The sequence below is a fragment of the Culex quinquefasciatus genome, chromosome 2 (assembly GCF_015732765.1).
Source record: "Culex quinquefasciatus strain JHB chromosome 2, VPISU_Cqui_1.0_pri_paternal, whole genome shotgun sequence".
Taxonomy (NCBI): domain Eukaryota; kingdom Metazoa; phylum Arthropoda; class Insecta; order Diptera; family Culicidae; genus Culex; species Culex quinquefasciatus.
This window is the reverse complement of record NC_051862.1, coordinates 155,112,253-155,138,754: the sequence shown is the minus strand read 5'-3', so window position 1 is coordinate 155,138,754 and position 26,502 is coordinate 155,112,253. Positions and strand designations below refer to the sequence as shown.

The following is a 26,502-nucleotide window of genomic DNA, read 5'->3' as shown; positions in this document are numbered from 1 at the left end:
CTAATCCTCACCTCCATCCATCGTTCAAGTAATTGGCGCAAATGTATTCTATTATTATCGCCTTCAAGTATCAACACAGCGATTATGAATTCAAATTTTAATAGCTACACTAGCAAAGATTTAGTCCGCATCCTCTTAAATTTTCCACCCCAGCTAGGTCTCGCCACTTTAGGCCTCAAAACGACAAGACGGTGTCCAAGTCAGGTCCAGTCCAGAACAGACCAGTCCAGTCCAGCAGCAGGGACAGGATGTTCTCATATATTGACAATGAGTTTATGTGCAACGTCGTCGTCGTCGTCGTCTTCTTCGCCGCTACATATTATATTCTCGGCCCCGGCGGCCAATAGATCATATCCGTTCCGCCTACGAGCCAAGCGTCGGCACTGACTTAATTCGACTGCTTAAATCGTGTCAAGCGCTTATGAGGATGATGCTGGGTATGCTCTGGCCGTTGGATTAAAGGTTTGGCACGAGGTTGGATTGCTGCTGAAAAACTAGATAGAATGACTTGAATATTTGAGCCTTGGTTTGAGATGAGCATAAGATCGATTCTTTGCATAGAATTTTGACAGTTAACTGTAAAACTCATGGTTCAATAGAGTCAAATCACATGTTTGGCACTTTTTTTCGTAAAATCGCGATAACTCGTTATGGTTACAAGCAAACCCTTTATCTATAGCTTCATTTTTTGGTAATTGTCTGCTCTACTATTTCTACACTCAAAAAAATAACCCTGAAAATTTAAAAAATACGAAATTTCTTACGAACCCAAAAGAGCAACAAATTTCAATGTACGAATTCTTTAATTATTCAAAACAGTCTAAAAACATGAAAAACATACTTAAGAACCAGGTCGAATCCGTTGATCAACGAATTTCACCACAGTCATCTTTTATTCCTCCTGGAGGCCTCGACGACCGCCTCACTTTAGTCATCCCAAAAAAAATCCAGCAATCCGTCCTTCTCCAGCCCGATCATGCATCACTGCCAACTCGGCCAAACCAACGCAGCGCCGAGGCCGGTAGTATGTATTGTGTGCGGAGTAAATTACGCTCGTTTAAGCTCATCATACTCTAGATTTACTAAATTAGAAGATTGCTGCCATCACTGGCAACTGCATCGTCCCGTCTCGCTCACTCCGCACAGAAACCCTGGTGGCCCAGTGGATCAGTCCAGATCACTCCAGTCAAGTTTCCTCGGCCAGCAATCCTCGGACGGTTCAGCGCGTTGGTCCGTCTTAGTCTGTCGGTAGCCGTGCGCGAAGTGAAACACGCTTTCTTCTCGACGTTCTTGAGGATCCTCGTACACACAGGTGGTGCTTGTGAGTGGGGAACAGTGTGAGATCCTGAGATCCTTATCGAAGGGAGGGGGATTACAGTGAATGATTTTTCGAACCGGGCTGGATTGGCGTTGATTGGTGGTTGGAGCAAAGTGGCTGAAGGATATTGTGGAAGAACTGAATGGATTTGAACTGAATAAGTTGTGACGTAACGGAGTAACGGAGCATGAAGATACGCCAAGTGATTTACTAAGTGATCAAAAAGGATAAGTGACAAACAGTAAACTGCGATTACTGTGTCAGTTCAGGACGTTTCTATACCGATCCAGGTTACCGTAAAGAGAAGTGAGCTTCAAGACAAAAGCATGAATACAATATACAATTCTTCAAAATTTATTGAGCTGAAGCTGAGTTTGGATTGTTTCCCAACAGTCACATAAGTCACTTAAACGATGTGGTTGGATAATTATAAAGAGAAACCTCTTTTTACGCAATGCGTGACGTTTTTATAATTTGTCGATATCTTTGGAACGACTCAACATTTTTGCAATCTCTTAAAAGCAATTTATAGGTTTTGTTCAAATCTATAAAACGCTTGCAAAAATATTTGATGGTCGATTACACAATTCGACATTTTTTAAGTTGATGTCAGTAAACTTTAATTTTCGTCAAGGTAACGACAGAATGGAATTTTAGTTTTTTTTTAAATTAAATATACTTTAGGCTGGTACAAATATTTTTAAAAGTTTTTGTCACCCCCCCCCCTTCAAAATTGGCCCGAAAAATCAGGGGGCAAAAAAAATATTTTTACAATAAACTTCAAAATTTTAATGAAAATTCAAGTGCAACCAGCTGAAATCAAATTAAAATACATTCTCCTGCGTTTAAAATCATTTTTAGCATGTTTGGGTTTAGGAAAAAGTCTTAAGATTTTTTGAAAATTTTCGATGCAAAATCTTGTTTTTCGATACAATTTTTGTTTTTGTCAGATCTCAAATTTTTTGAAAACTAATGATTGCAAAACAACTGAACTAGTGTAAAATGCATTTTAAAACACTTTTTTCATTTAAATGTGAAGCTTATGGCTTGTTATTTAACTTTTTATATTTTTTTTATTTTTTTGCCCCCCCCCCTTGACCTCGGCCAGGGCCGAGGGACAAAAACTTTTTTAAATATTTGCATCGGCCTTATTGAATATTTCATATAATAATTACATTTGATTTACATAATAAGAGCTGTGGCTCTTCAGCTTTAGTTTGCTTTTCGTGATTTAAACACTGTTCATTTTCATAACTTTAAAAGTATATGATTTATCATTTTTGTAACACTAGGTACATGGAATTTTAGTAATTTTCTGCCAATACATAAAATTTCAAATTTCGGGTATAAATTTATGGAAATATCTTAAGCAACCATGCGCACCCACCTTTATCTGAAGGGGTAGCAGAAAAGGGATGCGCATTGTTACTTAAGATGGTTCCATAGATTAATACCATAAATTTACAATTTTAGTTATTTGCAGGGAATGAACTAAAATTCAATTCTGTCGTTTGGAGCCTGTTAAGATAGCCCAAATCTATCATACCTTAAAAAAACTGAAGCGTTTAATGACATCAACTCCAAGGATGTTGAGTTGTACTAGAAGTCATAAATAGGCCAATAGACAACATTTAAGCAAAATCAATACCGGGTAACGCCTCGATAAAGACGATTTGCATTTTTAGCCTTGTGTAATAGTTGAGTATTTTTTCATACTTTATCAGCATAACACAAGCTAAAAACTCTAAGAAATTGGTGCAAATTTGGTATTTTTGTAAAAAAAAATGACGCATAATTGAAAAACAGTCATTGTAGATCGAGCATTATAAAAAAAATAATAATTTTATTCAAGCAAATCAACAAATCTGTAATAAAATAAGAATAACAAAATTAATAATTAATAATTCGAAAAATGACGTTTGACTTTGATGGATTTCAAGTTGTGATGTCAGGATTTTTTCACTTCAAGAAAAATCTTGTTTATGGTTCTGCCAATCATTCAATCACAATAAGCTTTTTAGAGTAAAGATTAAAAGGATAGTGACGTAATTTTATTACATAAAACCCTTCACAAGACCAGACATCAAAATTTTGACAGTTCGGCTGAATTCTGTCTGGCAGAATCGGACTCAGGGGACCAAATCGCACATGTGTCATTCCAAGTCAACTGAGGACACTTGTGGAGTCAACTTTCACCGATTTGGACCAAACTTGAAGGAAGTGTTCAGCTATCGATAGATAACAGAAATTCAAACATTGACCATAGAACGAACAATAAACATTTAGATTAAATTTTGCCTCACATCATTTCACAATTTTCTTCAAAATTTGACAAATTTAAATAAAATCTTATGAGAACTTTGTTAGCCCAGAAATTGACAAATTACAAAACGTTACGGATTCGCTTGAAAAAAGTTTCTCTGTATTTCCTAAACTGTACAATATTTTCGGAATAAATACATTTTTAGATAGGTACACGATGAATAGGGCTAGGGTGATTTTTCGTAATTTCACGGAAGTCGCGTAATCTGTGAAAAATGCCTTTGGCCGTGAAATTTGGTCAATACCGAGAAATGCCGCGAAATTCTAAAAATCACTTGAAAAATTGCTCTTCAGTGTTGCAAATAAGATTTTTGAATTCAATGCCCGTGTGCTCAGTTGTTCTATCTAGATAGGAATCCCAGCAAGCTGAGTACAAAAGAGCACACCGGCATCGAATTGAAACAAACCACAAGACGAGCATTTTGGAAGATGTTAAAATAAATTCAGAAATATTGCATGGTTAATTTAGATCTCAATTTTTGAAGAAATTGATCATATCATATCTTTATCAAAATGCTGATTTTTACATGTAAATATACGGCGAAATGACAAATGATTGTAACATGCCATGGATAACCAAATGTGAAATACAATGAAAGAAAACGCAAAACAGTTTTTTTTTTTTAATCTCTGTAAAATTTGGTAAAATAACGATGAACAAGATGCAATGTATAACGTGAAGAAAATTCAAAATGATTTGAATATTTTAGGTAAAAATTAAGTTTTTTATACAATTTTTAAATACATGTTGTTAAAAAATGCAATTTTAAAGTATCTAAAAAAACATTTTTGTCACTATCATTGCCAAATGCTGCATAAACTGTTATTGTTCGGGCCAGGCTTGGCCCCACAAGAACGACGGAGTTGGCACCACCCGAGTCTCGGTGTGCCGGAGCAGAAAGCGACGGTGGACACTTTCGGCGGACTTTGAACTGTTGGACGTAGTCGTGGGCGAAGAAAGAAAACGACTTAGCAGTTACTAGACTAACTTATTTTAATAAAACTCGAATTTAATTGCAAAGAACTTTCGCGCCGACTGGTGAAAAACGACTGTTCACGGAACTTGGGTTTACGCGCTCTCGGCTCTGCTTCGCGCGCCTTTTTCTCCTCCTTTTCTCGTTCATCGCAGCAACCGCTGCGCGCAGGGTGATTCGGTTCGCACAAACTGTCAAAATTGGCGTTGACCAGTGTTGCCGACTTTGCTTACACGTTGGGGCTCCAACAGTTATCAATGGAGCTTAGCCTAAACTTATTCGAAATAATCAAATATTCTAATTCTACTTTCGGTGAATTGAGAATGGTTTTCGTTTGGAGAGACTTTGGCAAATTATTTTGATACTTAAATTTTAAAGTCTTTCAGACAAAATTGAACTCATACAAAAAATGCTATGAATATTTTGTGTCAGGGGATAATATTTTCTTTATTGAACTATTGTTAATTCTCAAAGTAACTTTCCTCTGCACAATAATACAGAAATAACAAATTTTTGAGCCGTGAAAAATCCTTAGCCTTAACGATGTATAAATTGCTTCAAAGAGATACAAATTCAATTCAACTTTTAGATAAACAAATTTTGACGATTTCTATAAAACCATAACATATTTTTGCAAGCTTCAAAAAGCGTTTTGTAGTTCTTCACAAAACGTATAAATTGCTTTTAATAGACTCAAAAAAGGCGTTACGCTTTGAATTTTCGGCAAAAGCTCCACATCAGCTTAATGTGTTTGCATTTATGTTGAAATAATTTGTAGATTGACACAAGATGAACAAATTTCTGTCAAAAAATGCCAAATATTAATTTGATTTGGTTAAATCAACTAAACACAAACGCAACTTCAATCTATTTAAAAGTATGCAGATATATACAAAACATACCCAGACATCACAAACCGGATTAAGTCATAAATAGTCCTTCCATTTGAATACAAATTGCCAGCGTTAAACTTTGGCTCCCCAGCAGCCTAACAAGACCCATGTGAATGGTTAGTGTTTCATTTCATCTTCTGTCTAGAGCAATCTGCAGTTCATCTCGTGCCCTTTCGAGCAGTCACAGCAAGAGGCGAAACGAAACACAACCCTCCTGATAACGGCTTCGACCCAGAAAAATGTAAACAGAATTTAGACGTTTTGGCGCCAGCCCCGTGAATTTTCCATTTGATGATTTTGAGGAGTTCCGATTAGTGCGGGAAATTTCAATCTTCCTCAACATAATTCTGATTATATTTTAAACAACAGTTTTTTTTTTTTAAATATGTCAAATTATTATTTAAAAAAATGCTATTCAACCGCACCAAACGTAAGCTTCCTGTTTTTGAAACGAAACTCACATCGTTCGGAAGCCAGCGTGCGTGTCCTAGTTTACTGAATTATAATATCAAATCCATTCGAATCCTCCGGCTCCGGCAATTTGACGATGTCGATTGTGTTTTCCACAATTTCCTTCACACCACATGATACCACGAACCCACAATCAGCCAGTTTCCAAAAGGGAAGAAAAAAATTTAGGGACTCGGGAAAAGCCAGAAATTCACGTTCTATTTCCCCTTCCCCCTCTCCGCTTGGAATGAAACCCAGGGTACTTTAGACCAAAGTCACGTCGCCAAGTGGAACGCGCCCACCAGAGTTGAAGAAGTGTTCCGTTCGGAAGAAATCCAGAATAAACGCAGAAAAAATGCCAAAGCCCGTGGAAGAACCCTTCGACCAGTTCCAGCAGTACTACCGCTCACCCAAGGACAACAAGTCGACCACGGAGAGCTTTAAGCTGTTCCTATGGAATCCCGCCGAGGGAGCGATCTTTGGCCGGACGCCTTCCAGCTGGTGTAAGTATTTCCGAGAAAAATGAAGGAGAGCACGTAGCAACTAACCCATTTTTATGCCTTTTTTTGTGCTCCCCCCGAAAACTACCTGACCTAACATTAATTGAATGATCCCCGGGGTAAATTGTGGGTTCTTTGGACAATTGAGTGCGTGCCACTGATTGAAAGTAGCGTTCCCTTTTGTCGAAAGAACCATCGTTTTATTCTATTCAAAAGTGTATTTCAAATATATCACAAAATTAAAGGTTGTGCCTAGTAGGGATTATGTTATCCACCTATTCGAATATTCGAATATCCAGATTTACAGTTCAGGTCCACGAATAAGGCGAACAAAATATCTGGATAGTATCCGAATCCACTATCCAGATACGGATATCCGTATTTTGAATTAATTTGAATGAAAATGATCGGGACAGTCAAATGCATGCTCTTCAACATGATTTCGGAAAATCCTGAAAATTTCCTGATTCAAAATTAGAATAATTTTCCTTTCAAATGCTTTTTAAGCATCAACATTGATTTTTTAAATAAAATTATGAGCGTTTCAATTTGTCAAAATGTGCATTTCCCGATCACTTTGTACAACCTTTGTATCAAAAAAAAATTAAAAAATTGTTCTGATGGATATACTGCTCATTATCGCATAGTTGTCCTAAACGGATTTAGCTCATCTTTGAAATGTTTCAGCTAAAATGTATATTTAAACATCTTTTCTCAAAAAACGTGACAGAACACCGTGTTTATTCCATTTTTCCATTCCAAGCAACGAAACAAAAAGAAGATTGGTATTTTCAGAATATCGTGATCAAAACATTAAAAGCAATTTTTCATCTTCATGAATATACAATTGCGACATACAAGCTAATTTTAATTTATTAAAAGAAATAAATCTGAACATAAATGCATTATCGTACCATTTGATTTTTTATGATTCGTTTATCATAAAAAAATCAAAAAATCAAATGGTCAAAATTCTTTTCTGTGAACGTAAAATTTTGTAAAAAACAACTCAAAAATTCAGAAAGAAAATTATCGAACTAGGACCATAAATATAAAATTCGTAGAATTTGCCCATATATTTTGCCCGTAAAATTTGCCCCCGATTTAAAAATTTAAATCAAGACTAACATTTCAAATGGGCGTAATATTGAATGTTTGGCCCGTTTGAAATGTTAGACTTGATTTTAAATTTTTGAAAATATTTTTTTCGAAAAGATCTGAAAATTTCACGAATGTTTCATGTTTTAACATTGTAAATCGGACCTATAGTTGCTGAAATATCGACATTAGGAAATGGTGGGTTGTTTGGATGAGACTTAGAAAACATCAATTTTCCTGTTTTTTAACCTTTGCATGGCAATATCTCAGCAACTATGGGTCGTATCAACAAAGTCTGAAAAAGCAAAATATAGAGAATTTTCTAAGCTTTTCAAAAATATTTGTTTTCAAAGGTGGGCAAACATAAGCACTAATTTAAAAAAAATGAAAAACTGCGACTATTTTCAAAAAAGTTACCTAAATATGGTTATAACTTGAAAACGGTGCACTTTATCGAAAATTTACTAAAGTACTTTTTGATTGCAAATTCGATTTTACATCAAAAAATGAAGTTGAAAAATTTTTGCGACCAAAATTTCGATTTTTTGAAAAAAATCTGTATTGATTCAAAAAATCATAACTCGGTCAAAGATTTTTTGCCCATTCTGAAAATTTCTGAAAAGTTGGCATTTTATGTCCTCTAAAACATATCAAAAAATAAAAAAAATTAAAAATAGTGTTTTTTTGCAAATCAAGTTTTAGTGACAAAAAGTTAAATTAAAAATCACCAAATTTTTTTTACCGTGTATCATTTTTTTTCAGTGTAGTCCATATCCATGCCTACAACTTTGCTGAAGACACCAAATCGATCAAAAAATTCCTTCAAAAGATACAGATTTTTGAATTTTCACATATCATTTTTGTATGGACAGCTGCCAAATTTGTATGGAAAATTATATGGACAAACTAATGATGCAAAATGGCTTCTTTGGGCATACCGAAGGCACCAAAAAAGTTTCAGCCGGATTAAAAAATACAAAAAAAATCGAATGACCGAAATCTCGGAGAATTGCTCTAATAGGACAAGTCTGCCTTCATGGAAATAATGATGAGACTAAATCTCAAATTAAATTAAACTTTGGCAAAATTCAGAAATCCACAAACTCGAAACACTTTTCTTAGAGTTTTATATTGCTTAACTGGTACTGAATAAAAAAAAATATTTCAAGCAAAACATCACTTCAAATGCTGAAACCGGTAAACCTCAAGCTAAATTATGAAATTGTGTGATTATTTATTTTTGTGGAATTACCAGTTAAATTGATGTAATAATTGTGGGACGTTAAATATCATCTCATAATTATGGACCATGCAATTTACATGCAGTGTTTTATAGATTTTATGATAAATAGTCTTCAAATGCAGGATTCTGTCAACAAATATTAGTTTAACAGCAACAGGGCTGCGGCGTCGGGTCATGTTTTAGACGACTCCGACTCCGGCTTTCTGAGTTAAGCCGACTCCGACTCCGACTCCGGCTCCGGCTTTCAGCTTCATACGACTCCGACTCCGACTCCAGCCTGCCAACTTTAAACTCTGACTCCGACATATATGTCAAATCGATTATGAAGGCTGGGTCTCCCACTTTTTTTTTTGAAAAAATAACAATTACATATTTGTTTGACTTGTTTACCAACTTTAAATAAAAAGTTATGTAAATTTTGGGTTATTTAAATAAAAATGACAGATACAATTATATATGAAATCATTTTGCTTACATTTAGGTTGTAATTTGTAAGACACAAATTATCTCTCAAAGTCACCCTGGTATTAAAATAAAAAGTATACGTAACTATATTACAAAGCTCAACTGAATTTATTTGAAGATACATACATGGACATTTGGAGCCTAACATTTCAAAAGGGCACATAACTTTTGTAAACAATAGTGTATCCCTTTCACTCAAATGACAGTTTACATAAGGTGTGAAAGGGACACACTCTTGTCCAAAAAAGTTTTGTGCCCTAATGAAATGGCAAGCACGATTTTGTGATCCAGCCCAGTTTATGTTTTAAATATATAAGTCATAATAAAATTCTTACCGGTTGAATAATATTTGAAAAAAATCAAGATCGATCAATGTTACCCCGGTTTATGGCATTTAAAAAGAAATATTTTATTATTTGTATTTGTAAGGATCCACACTTTTAGATTTTTGTAGAGAAATAGTAAACATTAAGGAAATCGATAAATTTAATATATTCAATGATAATTTAAAAATTAGTTGCGCCCGCCCGTGTGGATCAATCGGACCGCGCACTGGACTCACAACCCAGAGGTCGCTGGTTCGAATCCCGCGGCGGGCGCTCTAAAATTCTTTGTGTAAATATGGGTATTCGGCGCCGTCGCTCCGTGCCATACTTTCATACACTTAGGAGCCCAGGGCGGCGAAGTCCTTGTAGATATAAGGAAGACACTAGTGGTTGGTACTAGCAATGGTGGCCGACAGCTATAAAGTCAACTTCGTTTTTTTTATTTTTGATATTTTTTGTCAGTATCAAATATTGTTTGTCTTTTTTTTATTTATATGTATAATTTTATGTATAAATGAGCACGTTGAGTTCCAAGTAATATACCGATATAGGAACCAATTTGCTGATTTTCACTATTTAAACAACTATTTTTGCAAAACTGTTGATAGAAACTTGTTTGCTCACATCCTATTGAGCTATTTATTACTCGATTTCAGTTGAAAACGCTTTTTATGAGCTATAATTGCACATCAATGTGCTGATATGGCAACATTAGAGGAATTAGCTGTTTCCCTAATAGTTGATAATTTGATGGTCAATTTTACCAATGTTTTAAAAACGTTATCATTTTAGTTAAGTACTGATAGTGAACCTTTGTTTTTGTGAAATTTGAATTTAAAGAATACATAATTACAAGCAAAAGGAGGGAGTTAAGCATCAAATGAATATTTAAAAAAAATAGTGCACAATCAAAATTGTTTATAATTTTATGAGTTATGAAACTGCAAACATGGGTAAAAAAAGGGGAAATTTATCATTTACTGATCATATTGAAATAACACAGTCAGAGCTATCCAATCAAATTGAAAATGCTCCAAAAACATAATGGCATCTGATAAATCTCTTGAACCAACTCATAAATTAACTGATAAAAAATCCATACGTGGTTTAAAAAAATCAGGTACATAAAAGTTTTGTAAATTAATTTGCATAATAATTCGTTATAAAAAAGTTTATAAATTATATTGAATTTAAGATAACTCCGACTCCAGCTCCGATTCCGGGTTTATCACTACGACTCCAGCTCATAAAAGACCAAAAAGACCCGACTCCACCGACTCCAGCTCCGACTCCACAGCCCTGAACAGCAAAATATTGGCCTTAATAAGTTTCTTAAAAATCGCTGGGTTATAATTGACCAATACACAAAAGTGTTTTTACTGAAAATACCCGAAATTTATGAGCTGTGAATTTGGCAGGCAAACTTGTTTAATAACAATTTTCGCAACCATTTTTTTTAACATATTCTGTCAGACAACGCGTTATAAGAGCCTTGATAAGAGCTGCTTTTCAATTTGTTTGATAACTAACTAAAAAAATCATATAATTTAAAACAAAAGTACAAAGCGTACTTTGTGTTTCTTTACAATTGATCTATTTTTAGTTATATATTCTACGGACCAATTCTACCAAAAAATGCCCAATACCCCTGTTTTGACGTTCTGACCGCTTTTTGTTTTAATAAACGATCTTCGTATAAAAGTGTTTTTCACTGAAATCAAGTGATAAATAGCTCAATAGGATGTGAGCTAGCAAGTTTCTTCAAACAGTTTTCCAAAATAGGTTTAAATAGTCAAAATCAGCTAATTGGATGAAGTTAGGAGTGAGTGCTTAACCTGCCAAACATACGAGAATCTCCGCTACGACATAGAAAATGCATGAAAATGTTTGTTTTTTTTACATTAAGGAAAACACACAATGAAAATTGATGAATATAAAACTCTGGTGTACTTGCAGTAAAAATCAGTTGTTATGTCTCTTAGAGTAATATATAATTGATTTCTATGGTTTAACTCCTGGATTGCTTCTTCTCTGAAAACTCACCATTCAACGAAACTATCTTGAAACTATAAAATTCATTGTTCATTTTGGTATCACCTCGTTAAGTAACGATATTCATTGATACCCAACACACAACCAACCCCGCCGTTTATCGTGGTGGTTGGTACATTAACCATGCCAAAACCATTCATGTTCATTCTCACTCTCTATACACTTTTTGTACTCCGTCCACATCAAATTCAGCTGTATTAGTACGCACCTCACGTCTTTACCTTCGTTGTCGATTTACCTGTGGCACCTCTACAGACACAACCGTGGCAAGGCAACCTGTCGCTTGAGCCACTTTTGCACTTTCGCCTGTGTGCCTGTGACCTCCTCCCCACACCACACTGCAGCGGTACACATGCGTGCCACGAACACCATAAAACCTTCTCAAGCTGAACCTTTTTTTCTGTGCTGTGCTACGACGCGTTGCTGAAGGAGAGGGAAAGCGCCGCCGGAGGGGGTTTGCCTTGCCTTGTTGGTGTGCTGCTAATGAACACTGTAAACATACACAACGAAAATACGATACAGGCGCGTGAAAATGTTAGGTTAGTTCAAAGTTTTCAACTGTTATTGATATATCTTTTTAAAAATTAAATTTTGATTGAAAAATGATTGAGGAAGCTGGGTTTTCCGGAAAAATTTTTAGAGGTTTTTAAAAATAATCGATGTATTTGTGATTGCAGTTCAAATATTTTCTACGAAATTTTAAAATTTCTTATTATTAAATTATTTATGAATAACATTTGGTATAAATAACTCCTACAATTCTTTTCATTTTTTTTAAATGTTTTAGTAGACAAAAAATGCCAGCTATTGACCCATAGTCTAACAAATTATGGTTATCCAAAATAAACTTTTTTGTGTTAGGATTTATGATTTATAGAAAATATTGTCATTTTGTTCAAAAAATATAATTAAAAATAAATTAGAATATTCGAAACAAAAGTTCTCCTATTAAATTTTAAAGAAGGGCATTGTTTGCGAGTTAAAGTTACTAAGAAATTCAACTATAAAAAGTTCAATCTCTGAAAAAAAATTGAGCATATTAGGAAATTCTCAACAAATTGTGTGGAAACCATGAAATATGATCCAATTTTCAATGACAAAAATTTGTATTTTTTATTCATTTACGTAGATTTAACATCATTTACAACTATTTTTATTTATTTTCCCGAAGTTATATGCACTTTGCTTTTCAAAATAAAATGGCCCGAACATGCTTGTTTTTTTCTTTGATCTCTGTTAGGCAAACTATGACTTTCTATACACCAAATTGTAGGGAATTGTCTTGACTACAATCTAATAAAATAACATGTTTGTGTTTTATGAGTTCAAAATATTCATGCGAATTCGACATAATAACAAAATATGCCACTAAATAGCCAATATTTTACGTAAAACTCAATGAATAATGTTCAAATTTTATCCAGAGACACTTTGGGATGTTGTCCACATATGCTAAAGACGGTTTTTTGAAAAACATCTTGGAATTCGAGAAATAAATATTTCCCAAAAAAATTGCAATGACCAATATTTAAAAAAAAAAGTTCAAAATTTGCAAAATTTTAAAATTAAGCAATTCGATAAAAGATTATTTCAAATTTTGCGGCATTTCAATAAATAAAAATATGACAATCAATCGTGAGCTCATTCAAGGTTGAACTTTTAAAGTGCAAACACAACAAAATCAATAAGCAGTCTTCCAACAAGTTGTTGAAAGATTTTTGCGAAATAAACCCTCTACTGCCCAGTTTTTCTCGAAAATTGTTATTTTTCCCGTGTGACCTCCTAACATTTTGAACAACTTTTGCTCTACGAAAAACTTTACTTGTCTTGTTTTAAGTTTTTCTTGATTTATTTTTAGTCTTATTATTTGAATTTATCTTGTTTAGTTTATGTTTGTTTTTAGTAGTATTTGACCTATTCTACCACCATTTTTTCATGTTTTTACAGTAACTTTTTCAATTTTTTGCTTGTTTTTCACATTTTCTGCTATAGAATGGCATCATTATCATTTAAATTGTAAAAAAATGCTTAGAAGCATTTGTGGCTGGGACACTACAAAAAATATTGCATAATTCTTTTTAGGTACTTAAAATAGACCCCTTAAAAAAATCATTTTTAAAAACATAGGCAAAGTCACATAAAACAAGTCAAACTGCCAACCCCTCAAATTTTCTAAAATTTTAAGGGTTCTTCTTTCCAATATTTTTTTAAAGATTAAAAATTGGTTGAAAATTGATTTTTGGCGAATTTTTAGATCAAAGCCCGTCTAGAGGCAGGGTTGGGTTGTAGAAGGATAAATTAATGATTTCTGGAGCATTTTACAAAATCATCGCAAATTTGTTTCATAAACGTTGCATAAGCGTTTCAAATACTCAATAAGTTTGCAACCTTCCTGAAACCCATGTGCAACTTCACAAATCCCTCACGCTAAGGCGTTCATGCGCCAACACCCAAATGAACAGCCCAGAGTCCCAGCTTTTGGCCCAGTCTAGCGCGTTTACCCGGGAGCGGCTACGTTCGTAGGTCTTGCAAGTAACATAAAACGGTGAACCCGGAGGGGACGACGGACGGACGGTGCGGAGGGGGTTGAAGGAAAACTGGTTCTACAACTCTGGTTTATGTGTGTGCGGTAGGGTCGGGGTTAGGGCTACCAGCAATGGCGGGGTGTTTGGTAGGGTCTTTAAAGGGGGTTTGATGGGGTGTTGGGAAGTTCTGGATGGGGTTACTGGATATAGGGTTGGTGCGGTTGGTAACCCTATCCGATGAGGCGTGCCTGTATTGGTGACCCCTCCGCGTTGGATATGGTTGTAACAACGGCGAAGAACAAAAAGCTGCTTACTAGCTGAACGATCGCTGAACCATCAACAATACATACAGTTTCTTCACGATCGAAGACCTGTTTGGACGGTTTCGCGAATTGGAAACTCCCTTTCCGAGGTGGCGAGGAACGGATTGAGGAATCTATCTTTAATTTACCTATCATCTTTTTTGCCCTCGTTATAAATAAAGTCCCCAATCCTTGGTTAGACTTTTTTTTCTGTTGTTTTTTCGTCGTCTCAACGGCAGTTTCGCCTTCGAAGTGAATTTTTAGTTGGTCGTTATATTCCTCGTGCGCGCCGCGGTCTTCACGACGGATTTCGAATATCAAAAGTGTGATATATAAGAAAAATAAAAGGCTACACGGTGAATCGCGAGTTTTGTCTCCCGAAATTCTAAATTTGGCCCAGTATTATATAAAATTTCGAGCACGGCCAAGTGTAGGATCGTCCGCCGTCGAGGTGACACGGGTCTTTTCTAAGCAATTCCAAGTGCGCGCGCGAGTGTGACCTCCGCAACTGAGTCGTCCAGGGCAGGTCAGCAACGGAACCGTGAAAGTGTGTCGTCTGGAGCGGCCCAAAGATGTCCAAGCCAAAGTCCCCGACCAATCAGTACCAGCAGGAGGAGGATGCGTTCTTCGTGCGCAGAAAACCCGACCCGATCCCATTCACCAAGTTCCTGTACAACTCCACCGAAGGAACCGTCCTTGGCCGCAATGCAACGTCATGGGGTAAGAGCACTGAGTCGCAGGGTTGACCTCTGGCCCGAAGCGTCAATGGCTTGTCGTTGTGCAGATTCTTCTGGCTTCGACTGGTTGAAGGGAACGTGGTCTGAAGGAATTTTGCTCGAGACGTGGTGCTGCGCAGGGAAGAAGAAATCGCAAGTTGGTGTGGTTGACCTAGAGAGTTGTTGTTGCCTAGAAGAATGAGAAAAAAAAACTCGTTTCATTAACTAAAGTGGTGTCATCTAGAAGTGCTTTTAACTGAATCCAACAAGATTAATTTTGATATACTATTTGTTTAGTCAAAATTAGAATAAAAAAAAGTTAAATTATTTATTAGCAAAAAAGCAAATTGAAACCTTTTAAAACTATCAAAAATAATTGTTGAATATAAAATTGCTCTTGATAGAAAAATTTGTTTAAGGGAAAACCTGTGCCTGTAAATGTTGGCTTAGTTTTGAGTAACTCAAACCTGTCTCAAAGGTGGCAACCTGTGTGTGTCGCAATGCAGTTTTTATGGTTTTTGATCGAAATATTATTTACAGCTAAGCATGTTCTCGAAATTTTTTTTACCATAATTCTGATCAATATTTTCCTTGATATCTGAAATATAAGTTTGTGATCCAACGTTTATTACAAAACAGGTTTTGAATACCATTAAGAGTCCTAACCTGGAAAAATTCAACTGTTTAGACTTAACCATATCACACAAATTAAAGAATGCTCATAAAAATATTAAATTTCTGCGCTTTTTAGAAAAAAACAGTTTTAGGACAATTTTATGATTTTCATAGTGGAATTATCCTATAAAGGTTCAGATGGAACTTTAATTGTGTTATTTGACATTTCTTAGTGATTTTTAAATTTTGCTTAGGATGATGCAAATATTTTTCAAAGTTTACAATTTGAAATGAATTTTTCTGCGTTCAAATCATATCAATCAATTGAACATATTTTGAAACTTTGTGAAATTCCGATATACCGTACCGCACAAAGATTTTTTTTCAGCAAAATAAACTTCGTCTATACTTAGATATTTTAGAAACTAATGATTGCAAAACAACTGAACAGGTGTTTAATGCATTTAAAAACACTTTTTCCCTTAAATGTTAAAATCAAGGCTTGTTATTTTAGTTATTTATATTTTTTATTTTCTTGAAAAATAATCATTGTTTGTCGCGAATTTAAAATTGAATATTAAATTAAAATTGAACTTTAGGATTTCATAACACTCTAAATTTTTGTTGTTAAACTTCAACTTACAATTTTTTAAAGAAATGTTTTCAAGGTGATGATAGATTGTTTTTTTTTCTGAGAGTCATGAAAAGCTATAAACAAGTTTTATCCAGCTTGTTTCATTTAAAAAAATGCAAAGTATGAGCAAAAATTTAAAATTGGGAGTTTCTTTAAAAAAATGTCTCGTCGAATAGACGGCAATTTTGTTTAAACATTGAAATTATTAAAATTAGGAGTGTTAAAAAATATTGCAAATGCAAATCAAAAAGGGTTCCGAAAGTGACTTTTCCTTTAGGTTAAAACATTTTTTTTAAGTTTTAGCGCTTAAATCTGGTAAAGGTCGAGAGAAAAAAAAACAAAAGATAATATATAAGATAATATTTATTAAAACCAATAAAACACAAAAAGTGACACAAAATGCTTCACACATTCCAGTTATGCTTCTTTGAATACATGAAAAATGCCATTGAATTTATGAAACACTTTTTCTTAAGTGTATGTCTTTTTACGATCCGTGTTCGCAAAAATCGAAATTTGTTAAACGTTAAATTGTTTAATCGAAACAGTTGGGATCGATTATACCAGTCAAATCGAGTTAAAATATGTAGAAAATATATTTAGAGTAAAACTTCAAATAAAATCTCATATTTATTCACCATCAATTATCACAAATTATCACGATTGATTTGTTAGTATTTTGCAATAAAAAATTTCAGACCATTGAAAATTTTACTGTAGTTATTTTTTTAACTCATTCGATCTGTAGTCCAAAAATTCAAAATTTTCAAAATGCCTCATTTGACAAAAAAGAAAAAAGTTATGAAAAAGTATTTCTAACAGTTAACAATTGTTTAAGCAATTCTTTCCATTTCTGGTAATTTTTTACATTTTTTGGGTATATTTTACTTAGGGGCAAAGACTAAAAATAAAATTATAATTGAACTACAATCCTTTTATCTAAGCCAAACTTCAATAAGAATAAACATATTTTTAAATAAATCATATTTATAATATAGATATCATGTAAATCTCAGGATAGTTTTCAAAAGGTCATAGGCGCCAGTTTTAAACAAAATCAGTTTTCAAAAGGTCATAGGCGCCAGTTTTAAACAAAGCCTCTTTTCGATCGGTTCTCAATCAATTTACGATTTATAAAAATCAAAAATGCTTTAAATTCTCGCTTAGTTTGTCAAAAGGTCATATGTACTTAAGAAACTTATGGCGCATTGGTTGTTTTGAAAAACTACTCTAGAATTGTTTATCTGCAGGCCCATTAAATTCTCTTTACTGAAAAATAATGAAAATTTGATTTATTCTATAGAGAAAATCAAATAAGTGTCGAAGGTAGCGATGGCTGTTAATATTGCAAACTAACCAGAGAAAACGTCTCTTGAAGCATTTAAAAAACTCACTCCTCCTCAAATCATCTCTTAAGTAAGAAAAAAAATCAGGATCACGACTTTTACATGATTCCATTCACTTAAAGGTGCTAATTGAAAGTCATAAATTACGAATTTTAATTAAAAACTAGCTCACATAGTAGTGGGATGTACTTAAGCAAATTCGTACGAATATGGCAAAAGGCTTGTTAATTCAAACGAGATGCAAACAGTGCTAATTACATAACAAATAGTGCGACTGATTTGGAGACACGACAAATTGTAAATTGAAACAACAATTTCTTCGCTTCATGCAATTGTAATGCGAGCTTTAAAGTGGTGGATGACTTCGTGGCATTTCAATTGGTGAATTAGTATAATTGGGAGCCAAAAATTCACCAAACGTATTCCGCCGGTTTTTTGCCAGTTTCTGCGATGCGTTGCAATGTGTGTAGAGTGTTCCACCTGCGATTCCACAGGCCACAGGTGAATGCAACAAACCGCACGGCAAAGCTCTCAACACAAAGGAAAAGAAATGTAAACCAAACCAAGGCTCAAACGCGCTCTAATAGCAGCCGGCAGACAGGAAAAGCCTTTCAGAGCGAACAAATCCGCGAATGCACGGTGAAAAAAAAAATCCATTGACGAAACCATAAGAAATCTCTGGTCTGGTTATAAATAAAATTAAGCGCGTAATGCCAATCATACGAACATCGCGGCGCCGGATTGATCGACGGCTAGTATTGGCAAGGTAATCCGTGTAGAATCGGCTCGATGTTTGACCATCGAGGCTGGTGCGGGGTTGTTTGGTAGCCTGTACGTTCTAAGCTGCAACTTGGAAGCTCCAACTGACCATTTTCAATTAGCATTCGACATGCTGAAGGGAAAATTTACAATATTTATTCCGTGAAAACGTACTGACGTTAGAGGATTATTTTTGTAATTTAGGGGGTAGCAAATTAATGAAATAAATGGTTTTGTGACATTGCCAAATCAAATAATTTCCAATAATTAGAGATAAATGATCGATTTATTCAAATCAGAATAAAATTTGCCTGTGCTAGTTATTTATAGCATCACGATGCTTCTGATTTTTCTAGAGCTTCAAGTTATCGGCTGAACAACAAAATACACTGTAACATTCATAGAACATGAGCAAAGTTTCCACGCTTCTTGAAACGTTTCTAGTTGAAGATTATTATGACAAATACAACCTTGAAGTAAAACACTGTTATGTCCACAAAATGTTGTATTTTTTGAATGTATTTTTTTGTGTTCAACCAACTTTATTCCCACGGAAATCTTACTTTATGCTTTATATTTCTATTAATTTATTTTTATTGTATCATTCAGCATCTTTTGTGTAAACATTTTCATGTTTATTTTTCAATCATTTTCACTGTTATAGTTTTGCAGAATCTTAAATATTTTTTTTTGATTTTCTATACTTCAAAAATTCAAAAAAGAAGCTAAGCAAAGAATTGAATGTTTGTTTGACATTTAAAATCAAATGAAATTACATTTAAAATTATTGCAAAGTTGCCAATAGCCATTGAAAAGTTATTAACACCCATTTTAAGGATAGTTAGTTGTTTTTATTAACGAGTCTTTCAGCCATAAACTCTGGTTCGTCTCAGTCCATTAAAAGGTTGATTTTAAATAAACATTCTTTTACTACTTTTAAATAGTTTCCGTGTCCATAAAGCAGTGGTAAATATTTTCCAAAATTTTTGTCCCCTGGCCGAGGTCAGGGGAGGGGAGAACCAGAACATATAAAAATTGCAATAACAAGCTACAATTTAAACTTTTTTTTTAAAAAAAAAAAAGGCATGAAAAAGGCATGATAAAAATCTAAGATTAAACGATACATTTTTTTTAGCTGGAAAAAACATTCTAATATTCACTTAAACTAAACATATTTTTTATTACCCCAAACATGTCAAAAATAATTAAAAACGCGTTTTAATTTTTTTTCAGCTAATTGCACTAAAAATTTAATTAATTATTGAGATTTTGCGAAAAAATATGTATTGACCCCTGTTTATGGGCCATTTGTTAAGGGAAAAAGAGACAAACACTTTGAAAAATATTTGTAAAAAAAAGTATTATTTAATTTAGCCTTCATTTATCAACTGAAATAATCGCCAATTTTCGGTTCGGGATTCAATTTGTAAAATAATTAAATTTTTATTAAAACAAATGTCCAATACTTAAAATCAAAAGTTTATGTAAAATTAATAATAGCCATTTGAGGAGTGATTTTATAATTTTGAAATGACCTCAAACATAGAAAAAAAATTGTATCCCTTGACAATTTTAAATTTAATTTAAATTAAACTTTAAATTACTTTATTTGATTTAGAACAAGTCTTGATGCTGTATTTATTATTATTTGAATATTTTAGTAAAAACCGTGTATGGATAGAACATTTTATTATAGGTTCTAATCAAATGCAAATTGATTTTTCAGACTTCCTAGACACTTTATAATGTGGATAATAGTCTATAGAACAAGTTCTGTAAATAAAACACACATTTATATGAAATACAAGTCTGGATCTAGTTTTGTAAAATTAAGTTCATTTTACTACAAAAAATCAAATTCATTTAATTGTTCTTGTGATGTGCACTGCCTAGACACTAAGTTGCTTTAAAATTCTCTAATAAATTCAATCTTGTTTTGATTCATAATTTGTGTTAAAGTATGATAGAACCGTTGAAAGCATATAAGTGTGCAATGTACTTTAAAGGAAAATTGAACTTATTTCTGGAATTTTAAGTATCAAAACCACAAATAAGCGAGAATTGTCTCAACAGCAGCATCCGATTACTTGCCTTGAGAAAAATAGCTCATACCTCATAATTGAACTTATTTCTGGAATTTTGCAGAAGGTCAAATTTTATTTGGATGTATTCCACACTTATTTATATTATATTTCAAGAACTGATTTAAGAGACTATTTTGAACGTTCTAAAAGTGTCTAGGTTTCTAGGCGGATATCCAATTTGATATAAAATTTGATATAAAAAAAATGCATTTTGATAGATGGGTAATTCTCCGCCAACTCACACAGCAGTTGCCCCGACCCCTCTTCGATTTGCGTGAAACTTTATCCTAAGGGGTAACTTTTGTCCCTGATCACGAATCCGAGGTCCGTTTTTTGATATCTCGTGACGGAGGGGCGGTACGACCCCTTCCATTTTTGAACATGCGAAAAAAGAGGTGTTTTTCAATAATTTGCAGCCTGAAACGGTGTTGAGATAGAAATTTGGTGTCAAAGGGACTTTTATGTAAAATTAGACGCCCGATTTGATGGCGTACTCAGAATTCCGAAAAACGTATTTTCATCGAAAAAACACTAAAAAGTTTTAAAATTCTCCCATTTTCCGTTACTCGACTGTAAAAATTTTTGGAACATGTCATTTTATGGGAAATTTAATGTACTTTTCGAATCTACATTGACCCAGAAGGGTCATTTTTTCATTTAGAACAAAAATTTTCATTTTAAAATTTCGTGTTTTTCTAACTTTGCAGGGTTATTTTTTAGAGTGTAACAATGTTCTACAAAGTTGTAGAGCAGACAATTACAAAAATTTTGATATATAGACATAAGGGTTTTGCTTATAAACATCACGAGTTATCGCGATTTTACGAAAAAAAGTTTTGAAAAAGTTGGTCGTCGTTGATCATGGCCGTTCATGTTCACCCGCGACAGACACGGACGACGAAACAAAGAGAAACGTAAAAAAGAACTTTTTTAAAACTTTTTTTCGTAAAATCGCGATAACTCGTGATGTTTATAAGAAAACCCCTTATGTCTATATATCAAAATTTTTGTAATTGTCTGCTCTACAACTTTGTAAGACATTGTTACACTCTAAAAAATAACCCTGCAAAGTTAGAAAAAACACGAAATTTTAAAATGAAAAATTTTGTTCTAAATGAAAAAATTACCCTTCTGGGTCAATGTAGATTCGAAAAGTACATTAAATTTCCCATAAAATGACATGTTCCAAAATTTTTTACAGTCGAGTAACGGAAAATGGGAGAATTTTTAAAACTTTTTTAGAGTTTTTTTCGATGAAAAATACGTTTTTTCGGAATTCTGAGTATGCCATCAAATCGGGCGTCTAATTTTACATAAAAGTCCCTTTGACACCAAATTGCTATCTCATCACCATTTTAGGCTGCAAATTATTGAAAAACACCTCTTTTTTCGCATGTTCAAAAATGGAAGGGGTCGTACCGCCCCTCCGTCACGAGATATCAAAAAACGGACCTCGGATTCGTGATCAGGGACAAAAGTTACCCCTTAGGACAAAGTTTCACGCAAATCGAAGAGGGGTCGGGGCAACTTTTCCCGATTTCGTGTGAGTTGGTAGAGAATTACCCAGATCAATAATCTACTTTTTTTAAACATTCTATGTTATGAATAATTTGAGTTGTTTGAGACGATTAATCATCAATTAAGTACATTATTCCATACAATTGCAATGACTTTTCTTAAGAAATACCCTTGAAGCCGTTGCAAATATTTTTTCAAAGTTCATGTCACAATGTTTTGCTTGCAGCTAACAGTTTGTCACATTTTTTATTTGCAATATTTCCTACATAGTTTCATCCCAACAATACCTTAACTGATTGGCACACGCAAACGACATGCAAATTACTTTCGTGCTAACGTGAGTGAATCACGCGAAAGTAAGCAACTCTGGATAAGGTGAAACTCAACAGTGTTACACCCAGTACTAACTCCCCGCCAATACTCTACCAAAACGAGACTATATGGGTAACGAACATAGTCTCAGCCCAGCAGCAGCGAGGGGAAAAGTTCACCTCGCCGTTTGGTTTCTGTTTACATTTTTCCGTTTCTATGCAAACAGCGTCTTCGCCCAACGTAGCCGTATTGTAAAGGAATTGCGCTAGTCTTGGTTCTCCACGCCGTGTTTTGGAAATTGCCACGCCGCTAAGACTGCTACTTTAGTCTATGGGAGCACTCCTACATGTGGTTGTTTTGGTTTGTCCGTAACCTGCAGCAACACACGACCTAGGAATGGATGAACTCGGTCGATCACTTCTTCGACACCTTCACGAGACCGTCGTCGGTGATCTTCTGTTGTCTGCGTGAACCAATTCGTCATAAACCGCACCCACTTGTTGGATCGATTGTGTTGTTGATGAGTCGCGTTGTAGTGGTCGTGTCGGCATTCTAGGTTATGTTTGACGACGGTTTATGACACATCTTGGGGTGGTGAACTACTGGAGAGTTCACCGAGGCAATCGAATTAATTAATAAAGACGCTGTTTGTAAATTGACGCCGCCAGACGGAGTTGGGAAGTGTTGCCGGAACTTCGAGAGCGTCTTCCCGGTAGTGCACTCCGATCAGTTGGCAGCATTGTCGCGTGAGTCATGATCGTTTGCACTTCGACGTCGTCGTGCTATCTTGTCGCACCCGCCATTTTGACGTTCCGAGAAAAACGCGTTTTAATGTTTGACCTTGAATATACAAAAACGAGTGCACGCAATGTAAACAATAACAAACACGTTTTGTTTGGCTGACCATTCTGTGCATTGTCCCGAAGTTTGGTTGAAGTTGGTTGCTGGAGTCCCGAGTTATAATTACAAATGTTTACGGTAGTCTAGCTTGTACGTGCGTCAAACGCATCCTGACTTTCCTGGCCTGAAATCCCTTTGGCCTTTTGTCGCACTTACATCAATTTTCATGGAGTGACAAGATAGCACGACAAGATTGAAACTACTTTCATATGTAAAGTGACAAAAATGCACGGAGTTTTGTCGGTTTTTGGTGAATATCTCAGGATTGGAATCGAATTTTGGGGATCTGTGAAGGTCAAAAGGTGAGGCATTGTGAGCTGCACAAAATGGCGTTCTTAACTCAATTTGGCCCAAAATGCACGTACGACAAGTTAGCACGATGGCGACGACTTGATTGATCGTGCACCAGACGTTCGAACCAGACTTCCATCAGCTACAAGCTTGGCATGGTCGCGGTCAGCAAGTTCATCGTTTAATATGATTGGAGCCGTTCTGTACCCCCGCCGTTGCAGTGATTTCCAAGCGACTGTATCTAGCCGTAACTGGATTGGCTCTTAATTTATGCGATCGCCGAGTAGTGCGTCCTTCGGCAAGGTCTACCCCGCGCTAAACCCCAACTCGGTGAGCAGCCAAGCTGAACGACGTTATCGTCTAATTGAGTTTGGCCGACCAACAACCAGGTAGACCTGCAGTGAGGCAAAACAGTTTCAACGAAACCGAAACCGATGCGGTGTAATTTCGATGAAGCTCGACCACATGGCCACAGCTGGTCCGAATGGCCACGCCCGAGCTGAACCGCATGGCCCGGTATGACACCACCCCGTTGATTAGGGAGGGGAAGCTCGTTTTACATTTTTATTCGCCAAGTGCGACGGACTGTACTTCAATCCGGCAGTAATTGGGGGCAGAGCAGTTTATATTCCCATTCGGTAGTTTCCCCCCGGACGGACGAGATAGCCTTGGGAGTAATGATGATATCCAAAATATTTTAGTCAAATTTTCAGTAATATTCATACTCATGATTGCTGGTTAATTGGCTAGATGTTCAATGATTTTAAAATATAAAAAAATAACCAACATTATAATAGGAAATGACGGCAGAAGCCATTTGAATCAATAACTCACATTGCATTTCCCATGAGTTTCTACCAACCTAAAAAAAAAAACATGTTGAAAATATATACGACCAAATATGATTAAGTCTATGTTGGCCATTTTTATCCTATTTTATCTTGATTGCCGTCCTCTTGTTAAGGAGTTACATACATGTAAATTGGCAAAAATGTAATGGGTTGGTATGAACACACACTTAAAACTTGTATTTTTTAATATGTATACAGGGCATTCAAATATACAAGTTCAACTTTGAGCAAAATTAATTAGAAGACATTTCGTTATATCATTGCCGAGATAAGCAGTTTCAGGAAACACTGTTTTAACTAAATGGTCTCAAAAATGAACCACTATTAAAAAGGTAATTTAAAAAAATGAAAAATGATTTCTCAGATTTTTTTGAAATATAATTTCTTAGATTTTTTTTTTCGACGAAATTTAAAAATCGGGCACGCATGATATGTCTTGAGAGTCTTCACCCTTAATTTCAGCCAATTCGGTCCATACAATCTCGCTCAGAAAGTTTGACGGTTCGCTTTGCGCATGACAACATTTCAAACTTGAATCGTTTGTTACAAACATTAATCATTACATATCTTCTAATCCTATATGGAGTGATTGAAAATCTTTTTCCAAAAATATTTATTTAATATTTTTTCTGAAATATGATATTTAGATCTTTCTACGTGTATGTAACCCCTTAAATTGATTAACCAACCTAAAAATATTCTTCCCCTTTTGCAACAAGATTTTTTTTAATATATTTTCAATCAATATGCGTTTATAAATCCCCATCTTAGCAAATCAAAAGGTTAACATTTTTTATAGATGCAACGTAAATTTCAAAATGGGTATTTTATTTTATTTTCAAAAACTGTGCCCATGAACTTCTATTTCCAGAAATATATTATTTACAGATATCTGAAATTCTCCAAAGAATTCATAATTAGACTATGAAATCCTACAGTTAGACTTCATCAAATTTTATTTAAAATTGAAGACCCTCTGCTCTGGTCGAGGTCAAAGGAAGGGGTAGGAGGGCAATAAACCAAAAAACAATAATCAGAATTACATATATTTCAAATTCCAAGCCTGATTTTCAAGAACTGCTATCAAAAATTGGTGAAATATGAATGAATTTAAACGTTTTTCGTCTACGGGCTCGAAATTCAAAATTTGTTAAACGATATAAAGGTTATAATTTGAATAATAATACATAATAATACAATTCTAAATAGATTGCAATCGATTTTACAACTTTTTTCCAATGAAAATGTCAATTTTAGCAATTTTTTTTGCCCTTTAATTTTAAGATTTAAAGAGGACAAAAAATAAAAATAAAAGTTTGCAATGGTCTCATTTGCAGTATTAAGGAAAAAATATTCTTATTGTTTTCTAGATAAGCCTAATTTTTCAACTATTGATCAGATTTTTAATGTTAAAAATCAAACCATTCAGAAATTTATCAATTTTTCACAATATTTTCAAAATCGAGCATGCAATTTTGAAGAGCCAAAAGCGACAATATTTTTGAATTTACTGAACAATTCTCAACAAAGACAAAGACATCATAAGTTTATAAACTAGAGGATGTATTAGTTAAACACTGATTTTTCATGTTTCTTTTCTAAGTGTTGGCATTTTTGTAGAAAAAAAGCATGGATTATGCGGAAAATCATGATAAATACATGAAGAAGATAATATAAAAAAAATGCAACATCTGAATAATAAAAAAACAGACAGCATGCATTGATAAACCAGTAGTTTCATGTGTTATCGAAAAAATAATCAAAATACCTCATATTAGAACTAAAGGCACTTTTTGTTATGAAAATTCTTATCAGAGAGGAAAAATGTGATTTAAACAATACAAAAAAATGTTATCGTAACGAAAAAATCTTTTGGAATTTATTTTTAAACAAACTAATATTTATATTTAAGAAAAAGTTATTTAAGGAAGTAAAACGTACGATCTATTCAAATGTATGCTTAAATTTTAAACTTTCTGATATATTTTTAAATTGGTTTAACATCAAC

At 34.3% G+C, this 26,502-nt stretch overlaps 1 protein-coding gene across 5 annotated transcripts in view; it reads left to right on the top strand.

The window, feature by feature from the left end:
• The first annotated feature begins 1,163 nt into the window (after nt 1-1,163).
• Nucleotides 1,164-26,502, top strand: part of LOC6038715 (sodium/potassium-transporting ATPase subunit beta-2) — a 49,047-nt gene continuing 23,708 nt past the window's right edge. The window contains exons 1-2 of one of the 5 annotated variants that reach the window (XM_038253505.1): nt 1,164-1,312; nt 6,216-6,460. In XM_038253505.1, the coding sequence (XP_038109433.1) occupies nt 6,313-6,460 (148 nt within the window). In that variant the 5' untranslated portion in view covers nt 1,164-1,312; nt 6,216-6,312. Of the gene's footprint in view, nt 1,322-6,215; nt 6,461-14,495; nt 15,189-26,502 lie in introns of those variants that run through there. The other 4 variants (XM_038253504.1, XM_038253507.1, XM_038253506.1 and 1 more) reach the window with 4 other exon arrangements.